At 31.7% G+C, this 13,325-nt stretch overlaps 1 protein-coding gene across 1 annotated transcript in view; it reads right to left on the bottom strand.

Moving 5' to 3' along the window:
- The window catches only part of LOC113399580 (ABC transporter G family member 23), a 98,905-nt gene that overhangs the window by 74,151 nt on the left and 11,429 nt on the right, over nucleotides 1–13,325 (bottom strand). The window contains exon 2 of the mRNA XM_026638734.2: nucleotides 3,184–3,247. Within this exon, the coding sequence (XP_026494519.2) occupies nucleotides 3,184–3,242 (59 nt within the window). The 5' untranslated portion in view covers nucleotides 3,243–3,247. The remainder of the gene's footprint in view (nucleotides 1–3,183; nucleotides 3,248–13,325) is intronic.

The raw sequence follows: 13,325 nt of genomic DNA, 5'->3' as shown, positions 1-13,325 counted from the left end.
AGGTAATAAATAAGTATTTAAAAGATAAATTAAAGATTTGGAATTTATTTATTTGACAAAACAGGTTTATTAATAAAATAATTTAAAAAACTGTGTTCACATATTACATTCTTAAAACTATTATAATAATGAATATACTTTATTAACAGAATCAATCTCTTTAAAATGATTTTTTATTCTTGCTAGTCTTCACGTACAGGATAATAATTCCTCCTCAATGATATAGAAGTTCCACAAGGAACAAAAAACTCTTCTATGTCTAAATGCGGGCAAAGTCAAAATGATTCACTTATTATGTTTACTCAATCAGCAAGATATACATTTTATACAATTGATGCTTCCTGGACACAACTGCAAAAAAAACTATTTTTATTTTCATGTAACTTCATATTGTTAAAATCACATGTTATTTAAATACTTAAACTAAATATTTCAATATTTTTCAAACGATGACTACGTTTTTTGATGTTTTCCCTGTTCAAAACTTTTTTCATGCAAAGTTGCATTTTTAAAAGTCTATTTTTGCGCTCTTCGCAATTCTAATTCTAAATTATCCTCGAGGTAGATTTTCTCTGTTGAAATAGTAAATAAGAAATAGTTTCTCCCTGATTTCGTTCGTTTCATTTAATCGGCGCTGTCTCATATGAGCAGCACGTTTAGTAGGTCTACCCATATTAGATATCAGAAAAAATAGTAAGTGTACTTCAGATTCACTAAAAATCAGATAATAAACAAAAATTTTGACAAAAAAAAACCGACTTCAAAAGAAACAAATTAATATGCTCTCGACAATATAATATAGTTACAATTATTGTTATTTTTGGAGTCGGTGTCAGCCAAGGTAGGTTTGTAAATACGTAATGATTTGATGACACTTGATTATTAAGTTGTAGAGTAATACGCAATTATTTTTTTACTTTTTAGAGCATATTAATTTGTTTCTTTTGAAGTCGGTTTTTTTTTTGTCAAAATTTTTGTATATGTGCATTAAAATTAAAATATGCAAATCATAATTTATTTCTTACCATAATTCTAAATTAAAAATAAATGCATATACTTTTTTATGGGTTAAATTTTAGTTAAACATTGCTGTCTTTTTCTTTAGAATGTTAAATCGATTACGAAAGAAAGAGATAGTACTTATCAAAACATCTTTATTACGGCTTTTAATACACAGCATAAAGATACGATGTTTATGTGTATATAAATCGTTTTCTCAAACATACATTGATTATATAACTGCTAGTTTGTTCCAGTGACTGCGACGACTAATGAAAGTTTTATAGGTTTTCCTTTCAGTAGGTACCATGCAGCTCGGAGATAGGAAGTTAAAATTAGTAGACTTCCGTTCATTGGATAGTACTTAAAGTCTGTCACCTATTCTACAGTAGTGTTTATTATGCTGTTCAATAAAAACGCTAAGGGAGGGGAGAGATAAAGGGCATCAAAACGTACTTAACTGCGACTACTGTTACTAGAAGTTTTTGACTTTTAGTCACCGTTCAAAATGGTCGTCGTGACCAAAAACGAAAAAAGACGATAGAATTATTATTTACGAAAATAAACCTCAAGGACAGACATTTGCACAACATTTATAACATTTTTCAATACTTATCAGACTGAAATATTTCAGTCTTATTGTCAAAAGAGCCGATAAAATATCTACATAGTATAAAACAAAGTCGCCTCCCGCTGTCTGTAAACTTGGATCTTTTAAACTACTCTACGGATTTTAATGCGGTTTTCAACAATAAATAGAGTGATTCAAGAGAAAGGTTTATATGATAAAAACATGCATATTATAGTAGGAAAATGCCGAGAAATTCAACTTTCATAACCAGACAAAAATATTTTTTTTCTTTTAATGATCTTCAATCTAAAATGTTTAAAGAAATCCTTATCTTACGGGTCCACCCGTATGAAACCGAAACGGGTAGCTAGTGTAAATATAATATAAGGTTAATAATCCCCTGGCAATATGCATCATCTAGGTTAACGGGACCCGTTCGTCAACATCTCAGCCGCACGCGAAAGCAGCCCTTACGTCATCAGGTCAACTTCTCGTAACGTTTGCATCATAATGTTATGTCGGTTTATCAATGACCATCTATTTGCAGTGTATATTCTCAGTTTGATTACCTCAATTATGTATGCTTCAAGAGAATACGTCTTCCGCATAGGATTTTTGAGATAAATACTCTTGTGTTCTACAATTTAATAGAAGATATTTATAAAGATTTTTTCATAAATTATGGACACCATTTTCCAATATGTAAGAATTAATTCTAACTAGTTAAAGAGTACCATAAATGAGTACTCTTTAACTAGTTAGAATTAATTCTCTAGTTAGAGTTTATTTTTGTGCCCTTGACTCTTATCTGCATATGAAATAATAGTAGGTACATATTTAAGGAGCCGAGATGGCCTAGTGGTTAGAACGCGTGCATCTTGATCGAAGACTTCGGATTCAAACCCAGGCAGGCACCACTGAATTTTCATGTGCTTAATTTGTGTTTATAATACATCTCGTGCTCGGCGGTGAAGGAAAACATCATGAAGAAACTTGCATGTGTCTAATTTCAACGAAATTCTGCCACATGTGTAGTCCACCCACCCGCATTAGAGCAGCGTGGTGGAATATGCTCAAAACCTTCTCCTCAAAGGGAAAGGCGGCCTTAGCCCAGCAGTGGGAAATTTACAGGTTGTTAATGTATGTAGCATATTTAAGTAGATGTAAGTCATGTGTTAGATATAGTATGTTATGTTATATACAAGTATTGTTGATCCAAATAAATAAATTAATGTAGGAGTATCTATAGTCTATTCCAATCAAAGAAAGAATAAAGATATGAAGGATTAAAATCCACAGTGAATATCATAGATTTTTCAATTCAAGTTTCGACCAATGATATAATGTCAATTCGATGGCAAATGTTTTCCACTTTTGGTTGAAATAGGCTAATAATAAGTAAATACTCCATAAGGCTATGTATTTTGTGGGGTATGATATTTTTTGATTAGAGGTTCCGTATGATAACAATAAATTAATAAATAACTAGGTTTTTGTAAACAATTAATAGTAGGGTATTCATCTGTCTATATTAATTCAATAAAAACAAATTCTTAATGTAAAACAAGGCGATACAATTTAGATTTAATCTTAATCTAATGAAATACACTTACGCTGTTGTCCAACTGAACATTTGCTTGACCCTCTCCGTCTTGAAGTCCTTCGTCGCCATTTTAACTGTAAACAAAACAAGGACATTAATAACTAATATATACGAATAAAAAAACACAACTGCCATATTTCCGCCATATTGAATTTATACTATAAATCGAATGAAATCAAATTATACTTTATTCAATAAGGCTTTTATATTGTAGTACATTTGAATCGTCATATTACAAAACTGTATTAAACGTAAAGTTAGGTACCACCGGTTCGGAATGTAGATTCTACCAAGAAGAACCGACAAGAAACTCAGTAGTTACTCTTTTGCATCATTTGTAATAAAAAGTTATGTCAGGTAATTACAACTGTACATCTTGCATGAAAGTCAAAAATCATCATAAAAAATATATACAGCCAGTTTCACTCGAGACGATCTAAGAAATCTAAATATACCCATACATCTAAATATGTTCAAGCATTTAAAAGTTATGGTGGAATATACATAATTATAAATAAATAAATAATAAATATTGGACAACATCACATACATTACTCTGATCCCAATGTAAGTAGCTAAAGCACTTGTGTTATGGAAATCAGAAGTAACGACGGTACCACAAACACCCAGACCCAAGACAACATAGAAAACTAATGAAGTTTTGCTACATCGACTCGGCCGGGAATCGAACCCGGGACCTCGGAGTGGCGTACCCATGAAAACCGGTGTACACACTACTCGACCACGGAGGTCGTCGATTATATTATATATGAACTCTGAAATAATTACACTTATTTTTTGAGCAGACATTTATATATTTAATTTTAACTCACGATGTCAATGTTTGATTTTTGGGACAAGGTCGGCCTTCGTTCTTACGTTAAGAAACATATGCACTATGTCATAAGATGTATAAAAATTCCATTGATGATGATATCGAAAGACATATATTGAAGTTTTTTAACCTGTTTAGTTTAGTTGATTGTTAGTTTAGATGAGTTTATAATGGGAATCATGTGTGTGCTCGAAGACAAGCAATTCAAGACCAACCTAACTTTATTCAACGTCTGACTCGTAGGATATTTTATTACATGTATTGATATTTAGGAAAGTATTATTCAAATAAATTTGCAGACGAACCTTAAGGTTGTTACATGATAAAAGTTAAATATTGACAGTATGCTTACACTCCGTTTATGATAGATTAATCAGAGTTGATTCTGTGACAATATTAAAAAAAGGTATTTTATAAATGTGTTAGTAAATATATTGTGTAAAAATTTAATAAAATATTTTTATTTTATAACTATACAATGATAGCTTTATAATTTTTCTCTGCTTTTTATATAATTTTTTTTTGCTCTAGAAAATATTGTTTTTTTTTTTAATACAAATTATGATTAATTTGTAAGAGTCACAATTTCAAATAAAACCTTTTTGAAAATATGTTTTAAACTTCGCAAACAAATAGGCCGTCTGAAGTTTAGGGAGTCAACTTATAGACAAGAGACACTGACAATGTTTATGCCTGGTGGGACATTGATCACACTGATTCTCCTACCTACTACTGTTCCTACCTACCTACCTACCTATTGCTATCACTTTATTATTTGGTAATTAAATAAGTTGCTGTTACTAAACCCAGATGCATCAGCCATACCGCTAAATGTACAAGATAAACATAGATATCTCAAGACATTAAAATTTATGTCGAGACGTAACGCAGTGTCTACGTACTATAAACAAAGATTTTCACAACACGCTGTATATAAAAAAATGATCGTTCGCATGCAATACAAATAATACGATAATTTGTATTGTGTGAGCGTCGTCTTTTCTACAACATTCCCATCAGATATCTGAAGGTTAAATTTGTATGTTGTTGTTTTCATTACAAATACATCTGCATACTGATTTGAATGAAACCAAATATTTTAAAATAATTACATAATACATCAGCCCTGTTTATACACCTATCAGTATATCGGAGTTTAAAGCGTCACGGCGGCTTTGCGGGATAAATTATTCTCGTAAATAACATTACTCCAACATGTGCTCTGTACTCTGAATCGAGCGATTATCGTCGGTTAATTGATAATTCAATTGACATATTCATCTTAATATATGCTCAACGCTTCTTCTAAAGCATGAACTTTTTCAAATAGACTATATTATAATCTGTAGTTTCACTACTCGTTCAAATTCATGAATTAAAAAACTAACCTAACTAAAACAAACGCTTAAAATGACATAACTTCTTATTTCAACATACATATTTTTTTGTTTTTTTCGTTGGTCTAGTGAGCAGACCAAAGATGCCGAGGTTCCGATTTCAAACCCCAGATCGGGCCGATAGTAAGTTGGATTTTTCTGTCGAAATAACTGACTAACAGCCGGCAGTCTGGAAGTTGGACATTATCTCGTAGCTCGGAAAACATGTAAAACCGTTGATCCTGCATCTGAACTCTTTGCGATTGCGTCGGATTTGCCGTTGAGAGTAAGGGAATAAGACTGCATCTGTATTTGCGCAAACACTAGAGTACCACAATGTGTCCTGATTAATTGGTTGGCCTCCCTTGAGAGTATTTCCTGTATAACTTTAAAATCAGTTACTATGACTTCTATGTATATGTTACAGTAGATAAATCTGTCTAGTCAAAACTAAATAGAACTAAAGACATAGACTATGTTAGTTTAATGCTTGAAAGCGTGCATGCTGATTACATTATGTAGTGTATCTCAGAAATAGTACCAAAGGGAAACATACGATATATACAGTAATAAAACTAAACTCATGTACGATGTTAGTCAAAAATAATTTTAACTACATAAAAAACCTAACGACATATCATCATTTCAACATAAGCATCCCCCAAAGATCACCACAACGACCGGTCTTGTGCAGGCCGCGACCTTCACCAGGTTGTCGGAACACCTTGTGGGGGCCTATCCACGCTGCGTCTTCTGGTCCGTGGTCTACATATACTAATATAAAATAACGTAACAGGCTGTAAATGTCCCACTACTGCGTTGAGGCCTCCTCTCCCCTTCATACGGGTTGGTGGAATATATAAACTAATTGTTGTTACATATAAGGTCCTTTTTTCATTTAGATTTATTGGTCATATTATTTAAGATATATTAAAGTAAAATATATATGTAAATAGATCGTATATTAAACAAAAATCCTTCTAAATTAGCAGGTAATTAAATATCTCTCTTTAAATGACGTAGCCAAAGCTGGGGGTAATAATTACTTAATTAATAATTAATCCTAACTTAATAAAAAATTACACAAACGATCCACTCATTGTTAAGTCGATCGTTTTTATTGTAACATGCAATTAACGTAATTATGAGGAAAATAACGAGCTGCGCCTGCGCAAGACGAGTAATAAAATAAAGACTAGGTACCTGGAAAATAGTTAAGTTACAGACAGACATATTTGTGTAATACAAAACAATTGAATCTGAATAATTAGTAAACAGATATAATGACAGGCGACTCAATATAAACAGTAAATAGTTGATTTATGTACGTGTCAGACAAACGGTGGGAATACACAGTTATGACACAAAGTTATGTGTACGATTGTCTTGTACGTATTCAACTTGGGTTTAACTACGTCTCAACTTAGTACATAATATCTTTCAATGTTTTCAAAGTCCAAGACGTTTTTTTATCGAAAGAGATTATAAAATATTGGTAACAAAGAAATGCAATGAATGGTGTGTATTTATGTATTATATTTATTTATATAGTTATGTGTTCAAAAAGGTTATCAAAAACCCATAAAGGTTTATATTTATAACGCAGTGGTTACTTTATCGAAGTTTGTTAATGTAATAACTTATTTACAAACTATAAACATTAAACGTTCATGATACGTTGTATGTTATTTATTAAGGAATGCTTTTACATGACTTAAGAAAAACATGAAGCTAAATTTGTTTGCCTGAAACATAGCTTATAAAAATATTAAGTATGGTATACGAAATTCATCAAATGGTTATAAAAAAAAATTACGAACCATAACAGTAAAATGTAATACATAATAATTCCGATCATATACCTAACATTATATTTTCCGCTTTACTTACGAAGTAAAATATTCTCAATTTAAATACAAGGATATTCCGAAATAATACAAAATTTGATTTCAGCAAGTAATCTGGAGAAATTAAAATTATATTGTCAATCCATCTGACAGTCGCTATCAGGTGACACAACCATAAACATGACGAATAACCATTAAACTTAAAATTGAACAAGACAAATAATTCGTTCAATAAATTTGTCTTCAAAAATACTATCTATAATAATCAGTTGCGATGCATCCTTGAGATGAATAAACAGCTATGATCTTGAATCGTTATGACTTTGGCCGAGATATGAATACCCCGTGGTGTTCAACGTGGATTCGTGTAAAAAGGTGTTTCGAATGTCAGCGAATATGTTTCCAGAACTTTGGAAGTGGAATAATGTATTATGAATAAAGATGTATTGATTTAGGTATATTTATAATACATGAGAACCGAGGTGGCCCAGTGGTTAGTACGCATACATCTTTACCGATGATTGCGGGTTCAAACCCAGACAATCACCATTGAATTTTCATGTGCTTAATTCGTGTTTATAATTCATCTCGTGCTCGGCGGTGAAGGAAAACATCGTGAGGAAACCTGCATGTGTCTAATTTCAACGAAAGTCTGCCAGATGTGAATCCACCAACCCGCATTGGAGCAACGTGGCAGAATATGCTCCTAACCTTCTCCTCGAAGTGGGTAATTTATAGGCTGGACATGGTGTTGTTGTTTATAGCGGAGCTATTAGGAAATCTTATAGAATATACAAATCTACAGTTTGTTTATTTGTACTCCGCTTGCCATTGGAATATACATACATTTGATGAAATAATTCGTTCTCTACAAGTTTATTTAAAGAATGCTCTCGTTTATAAAAAATATAATAAATGATTCCAATTCCAACCTTATTTGATAGTCAGGGAGTACATATCGGTGCGCACCTTAAACCGGTTTCTAACGGAACAAATAAATTTATCCTTCGAGGCATGCATTTGACCCCCTTTAAACTTGAGTCGGATTAGAAACGCATGTTAAAATAAAAATGAACAACTGTTTGAAATATAAAATTACGCTACGTATGTAAGCATTGTTTTGCGTAATTGCTAGTTTGATAAATAAGGTATTGTTAGACGCATAAGTACAAAGTTGTAGCGTCACATAATTTTATTTGAAATAGAATCTAAATTATAGAGCATTTTACAGACCTTTTACAGATTTACAATTAAGGGGGTTTTAAAGTAACATTTTTGCTGTGCAGCGTAATCGCATAGATGTGGCCGTAGCTTTACAGGTTTGCGTCAAGGACGTTTCCGCTTCGCTTCGTCGTCGGAAACATGTTTGTGGTTTGATCCCTCCAAATTTTAAGTGCTTAAATAGTTAGCAGCCTTGAGCGCGTTGATGTCTATAAATACTGACACGAAATACAACATTTGAATGAGTTTTATTATTTTCAAAATTAAATTTTGTTATTATTCTCAATACTTTTCAAGGTTTATTGCCTTATAGTAAGATAGCTTTAAAATAAACGTTTAATTTAACTCAACTTTATTAGAGTTTATTAATTAATGTGAATTGGTTAAAAGAAATTTTTAACTTGGCCGTTTCATAAATTCAAATCATTTGTAAAACATACATTGGTAAAGAAGGCATATTATTCGATACAAGATTATATAGATGATAAAAAAGTTAATTCTTGTTGACTTCTAGGCAAGATATATTACATACGTATATAATTGTATTTAACTAACATGACTGTATTTTTAGATGTTGAAAAAGAGTAACTGAGTTTCTTGCCGATTCTTCTCGGTAGAATCTACATTTCGAACTCAGTCGTAGCTTTACTTAATATAGCTTGTTAAATGACGATTCAAAAGTGCTTGTAAAGGCCTACTTGAATAATGTATATTTTGATTTTGGTATTTTTTGGGTGGTTAGTATTATCTGGAGAAAGTTCGGATTAAATTCTACGGAACTTCATCGGCGTCCGCTTAATCCATAATGCAGTTGAATATTACCGGAATCATTCCAGACTTATTGTATGAGTCACTCGATAAATTTTATGAAAGTATAAATAAATATTTTTTTTTATAAATAAATAAATAAATATTTTACATCACATACATTACTCTGATCCCAATGTAAGTAGCTAAAGCACTTGTGTTATGGAAAATCAGAAGTAACGAAGGTACCACAAACGCCCAGACCCAAGACAACATATAAAACTAATGAACTTTTTCTACATCGACTCGGCCGGGAATCGAACCCGGGACCTCGGAGTGGCGTACCCGTGAAAACCGGTGTACACACTACTCGACCACGGAGGTCGTCAAAATATTGTAATATAAGTATAATATTGTATTATTTATTAATTATTTTTGTAATTTTAATACGTTTCTAAAATCTATAAATATTGTCAATTTATTTATAAATAATTCATCAACATACGTAAGTGTTCATTACAAGCAAATTACTTTTACTTTCGATGAGTATCCGATGTTTCACGGGATATCACGTTAACAAAGCAACATCCTATTAGAAACGTACGGACGGACAAATTGCGTTATACGTTGGTTGCTGTATCATTAAATAAATGTGCAATTTGTACATATTTGAAATGTTACCAGTTAATGTTTCATTCGAACATTATCGATAATAATAATCAAATCGAAATGAACATTGACACAAAATGAGTAACTACTGAATTTCTTAAACATAAAATTGTATCCGTTAACAGAAGGCGAAGTTTTGAAGTATTTTTTTTTTATTTTTTTTTCAGGCCGCTTCCCTGTATGAATGCAAGAATACATGCTGCAATTCATCCGACTCAGCCAGTTTTCGTCACGATGTTTTCCTTTACATGAGTACGAGATGAATCATGAACACAAATGAAGAGTCTTTATTAATCATTTTATTATCTCGACCAATTAAGCAAATAACCGCTAGATAAACTTTTCTTAAACAATTATGTCCGAGACGGTCTCTAAACCTAAACCCAAGTCTTCGCGCCAAGAAAGAGTCTAACTGATGAAGAAACTGTACGCGGGCTATAATGTCACTGGCACTGGCATGTAATAAAATAGTTTATATTGTATTGACAGATGTATAGAATGTATCAGTTTTTAAAAGTTATGAAAATCCTTCCAATTTTAAAATGTAAAAATGATAGTGAAAAATTTAATAAAAAAAAGTACGTCACGGATGTTATTGTATCACAGCTCGATTACCCAAATATATGTCCGCATAATAACGATATGTACACACATATACATATACATGCATAACAATACTTTCAATGGAAAGTACTCGCGTACAACCAAACAAAACATACATCTAGAAATAATAGAGTTATGGAACGCCTTTGTCCCTCGATTATCTAACACTGAAAGCGATGTTTCTCATATTTTTTATTAATATTGCGTAATCGTGAACAACAGTGTGTTAGAAATTTATTTCTTTGAATATCGTCTCTTGGTAATGAATCAAATCAATATATTCTTCGAGCTGGCTTTTATACATATAATCGTCACTTTATAAGATCGAAATAAGTGTAATGTTTAACATTCGACTTGTAGCGTAGATTATACAGCCTCTTCTCGCAAATAAATTTATACTAATCAATAATCAAAATTGATATCTGTGTTAAATTGAGGTGCAGGTACAACTCTATCTTTTTTTTAAATTATATATTTACTGTTTATACGATTAACTGTATTCATTAAAAATCTTAGTACTTAAAATTAAATTGTCATTTATGTGTCAAAAATTGTTTGACATTTAAGTAGCACTCGATAATTCGAAATTGAAATATTTACTAGTACAAATATATTTTGTATACGTTTGTTCCTAATTAACTCATTAACTTACCTCTACATATACCATTAATAAAACAAAAAAAAATGAAACGATGATACGATATACATTGCAACGCCGGATTTAGGGAAGGGCAAATGCCCTGGGGCCTCCGTAAGAGAGGGCCTCTTCAACAGAGATACCGATGAGTTAACAATTTGAATATAATGTATGTTTAGATATCTGGATATAGTCAAATTATACTATTATTTTTAAGTACTGTTTTAAGAGACATATTATTAACAAAACAGAACAGAGAGAACAGTAATGAAAATATTCAAATCAATTTGTAAAATAATATTTAAGACCTCTACTTCTCTATTGCTCCAGGGCCTCTACAACATTTTTTCCCAGAGCCTCCAGACCTTTCAATTTGGCTCTGTTTTAACAGGTATCTAGTTAACTTATTCATTAGTAATTTTTTTACATGTGTTGTGAAATTTCGTTTCATTTTATTTAAATAGGTATACCTACATGATATATGAAACCTATAAAGTAATAATACAAGATGAACGAGAAGAGGTCAAAATAATTAAAGTAATTGGTGTTCTTACGAAATAAAGGAAAACTTGTAATGAACGACCGTAACGGGTACAAAGGTGCGGCACTCGGTTACTTAATTATGACTTACGACGTATATGAACTGTACCAAAAGGAGGCTTATTCGAACGGCGAGGCGGGAAATCGAACATCGAATCACCCCGAGTAACGGTGCAACATCCATAAAGAAAAATATAGTTATTGTATGCAATGTTACTATATACTATTTAATGTTACTTTTTTACATGAACAAGTTGTATACAAACTGTGGGATATAATAATAAATAAAAAGTAGTAAAATTGTCTACGTCTAAATCTCAAACGCCAGAAGGCTTTGTTAGAGTGGTGTCTATGCAGATATAAAGTGGACGCATGGAGAAGGCAGCCAGGAAGGTTTTGTGCTGCCGTACGCTTTAGCGCGGAGTGCGGGATCGCCTTTACCTTAAATAAGCCCCTCGGTGTCACGTGCAAATAAAATATTACAATGATTATTTAATAAAGTTAAAATAATATAATTATTATACGGTATTCCTTGAACCGTAATTACTTTTATTAAAGACTTCCATGTTTGTCTTTTGATATAAACGGACGCTTAAATTACAGTTCAAAATATCATGTAAATAATTACCGAATCACCTTCAGTCAGTGATTTCCGGCTATGAAGATATTTTAAGAAATTCAGTCAAGCAATCTGATGAATAATTACTCTCTATGTATATAATTATCTATACTAATGTTATAAATGCGAAAGTAACTCTGTCTATCTGTCTCTATGTCTGTTGCTCTTTTACAGCTTAAACTAAATTTTAAGAAAATTGCTCTGAAGCAAGCGTGAACTCCAAAAAAGGTAACTGTAAGCCTAACCCCTGACGTCCAACCCCTAAAACACGGCGTAGCCACGGGCGACAGCCAGTATTAACTATATTATTTAAAATTAATAGATTCATTAAATAAGTAACAAAGTTATTGATGTTTACCACATTTTATAGTCACAATGACCAAGGCCTTGTTTATAAGTATAAAATAGAGGAAGAGGTCGATCGTAAAAACTCAGAAAATTATATGCGACTGACTATAACGACTATAATATAAGGCATTAAAATTCGGTCAAAAGGTTGAGGACAATATTATTCTTCTAGAATATTCGTTGATGCACTGACGTATAAATAAGTAATCCATGAACTAGGTGAGTACCTTCGTTTAAATATTACGAAACTGATACATTATTAAGCTTACTATTTTAAACTTAACTAAGATTATAAAATTGATTATAATTGAATATGATGAGTCTGAAGTTTAAAGAACATAAGAATTATTTACATGAAGTCCGTAACCATATATACTTAACAAGCTCGCCTCCACTGATGACAGGAGGGCTCATTTTTTGTCCCGAAGATCGGAATTGCGATTCAACTGGGAAATGCTGCTAGCATTCTTGCCACCATTCCACGCGGTCATGATTTATATTGTAACTATTTTTAATTCATAATTATTTCATTATAACTTACTATTGTTATTATTCCACGTGTAAGAATTTTTATGAATTGTTTTATTTAATAAGAAATTGTCATTCAACACGTTTAGGTTCATCATATGTACATCATATTTTTATTAACCGCAGCGGTGAATTATGTAATAGGTACGGGGTAGATACATTTTAATTCAGTGGCACTTATT

Source organism: Vanessa tameamea, chromosome 24 (assembly GCF_037043105.1).
Source record: "Vanessa tameamea isolate UH-Manoa-2023 chromosome 24, ilVanTame1 primary haplotype, whole genome shotgun sequence".
Classification (NCBI taxonomy): domain Eukaryota; kingdom Metazoa; phylum Arthropoda; class Insecta; order Lepidoptera; family Nymphalidae; genus Vanessa; species Vanessa tameamea.
This window is presented reverse-complemented; position numbering and strand designations above follow the sequence as displayed.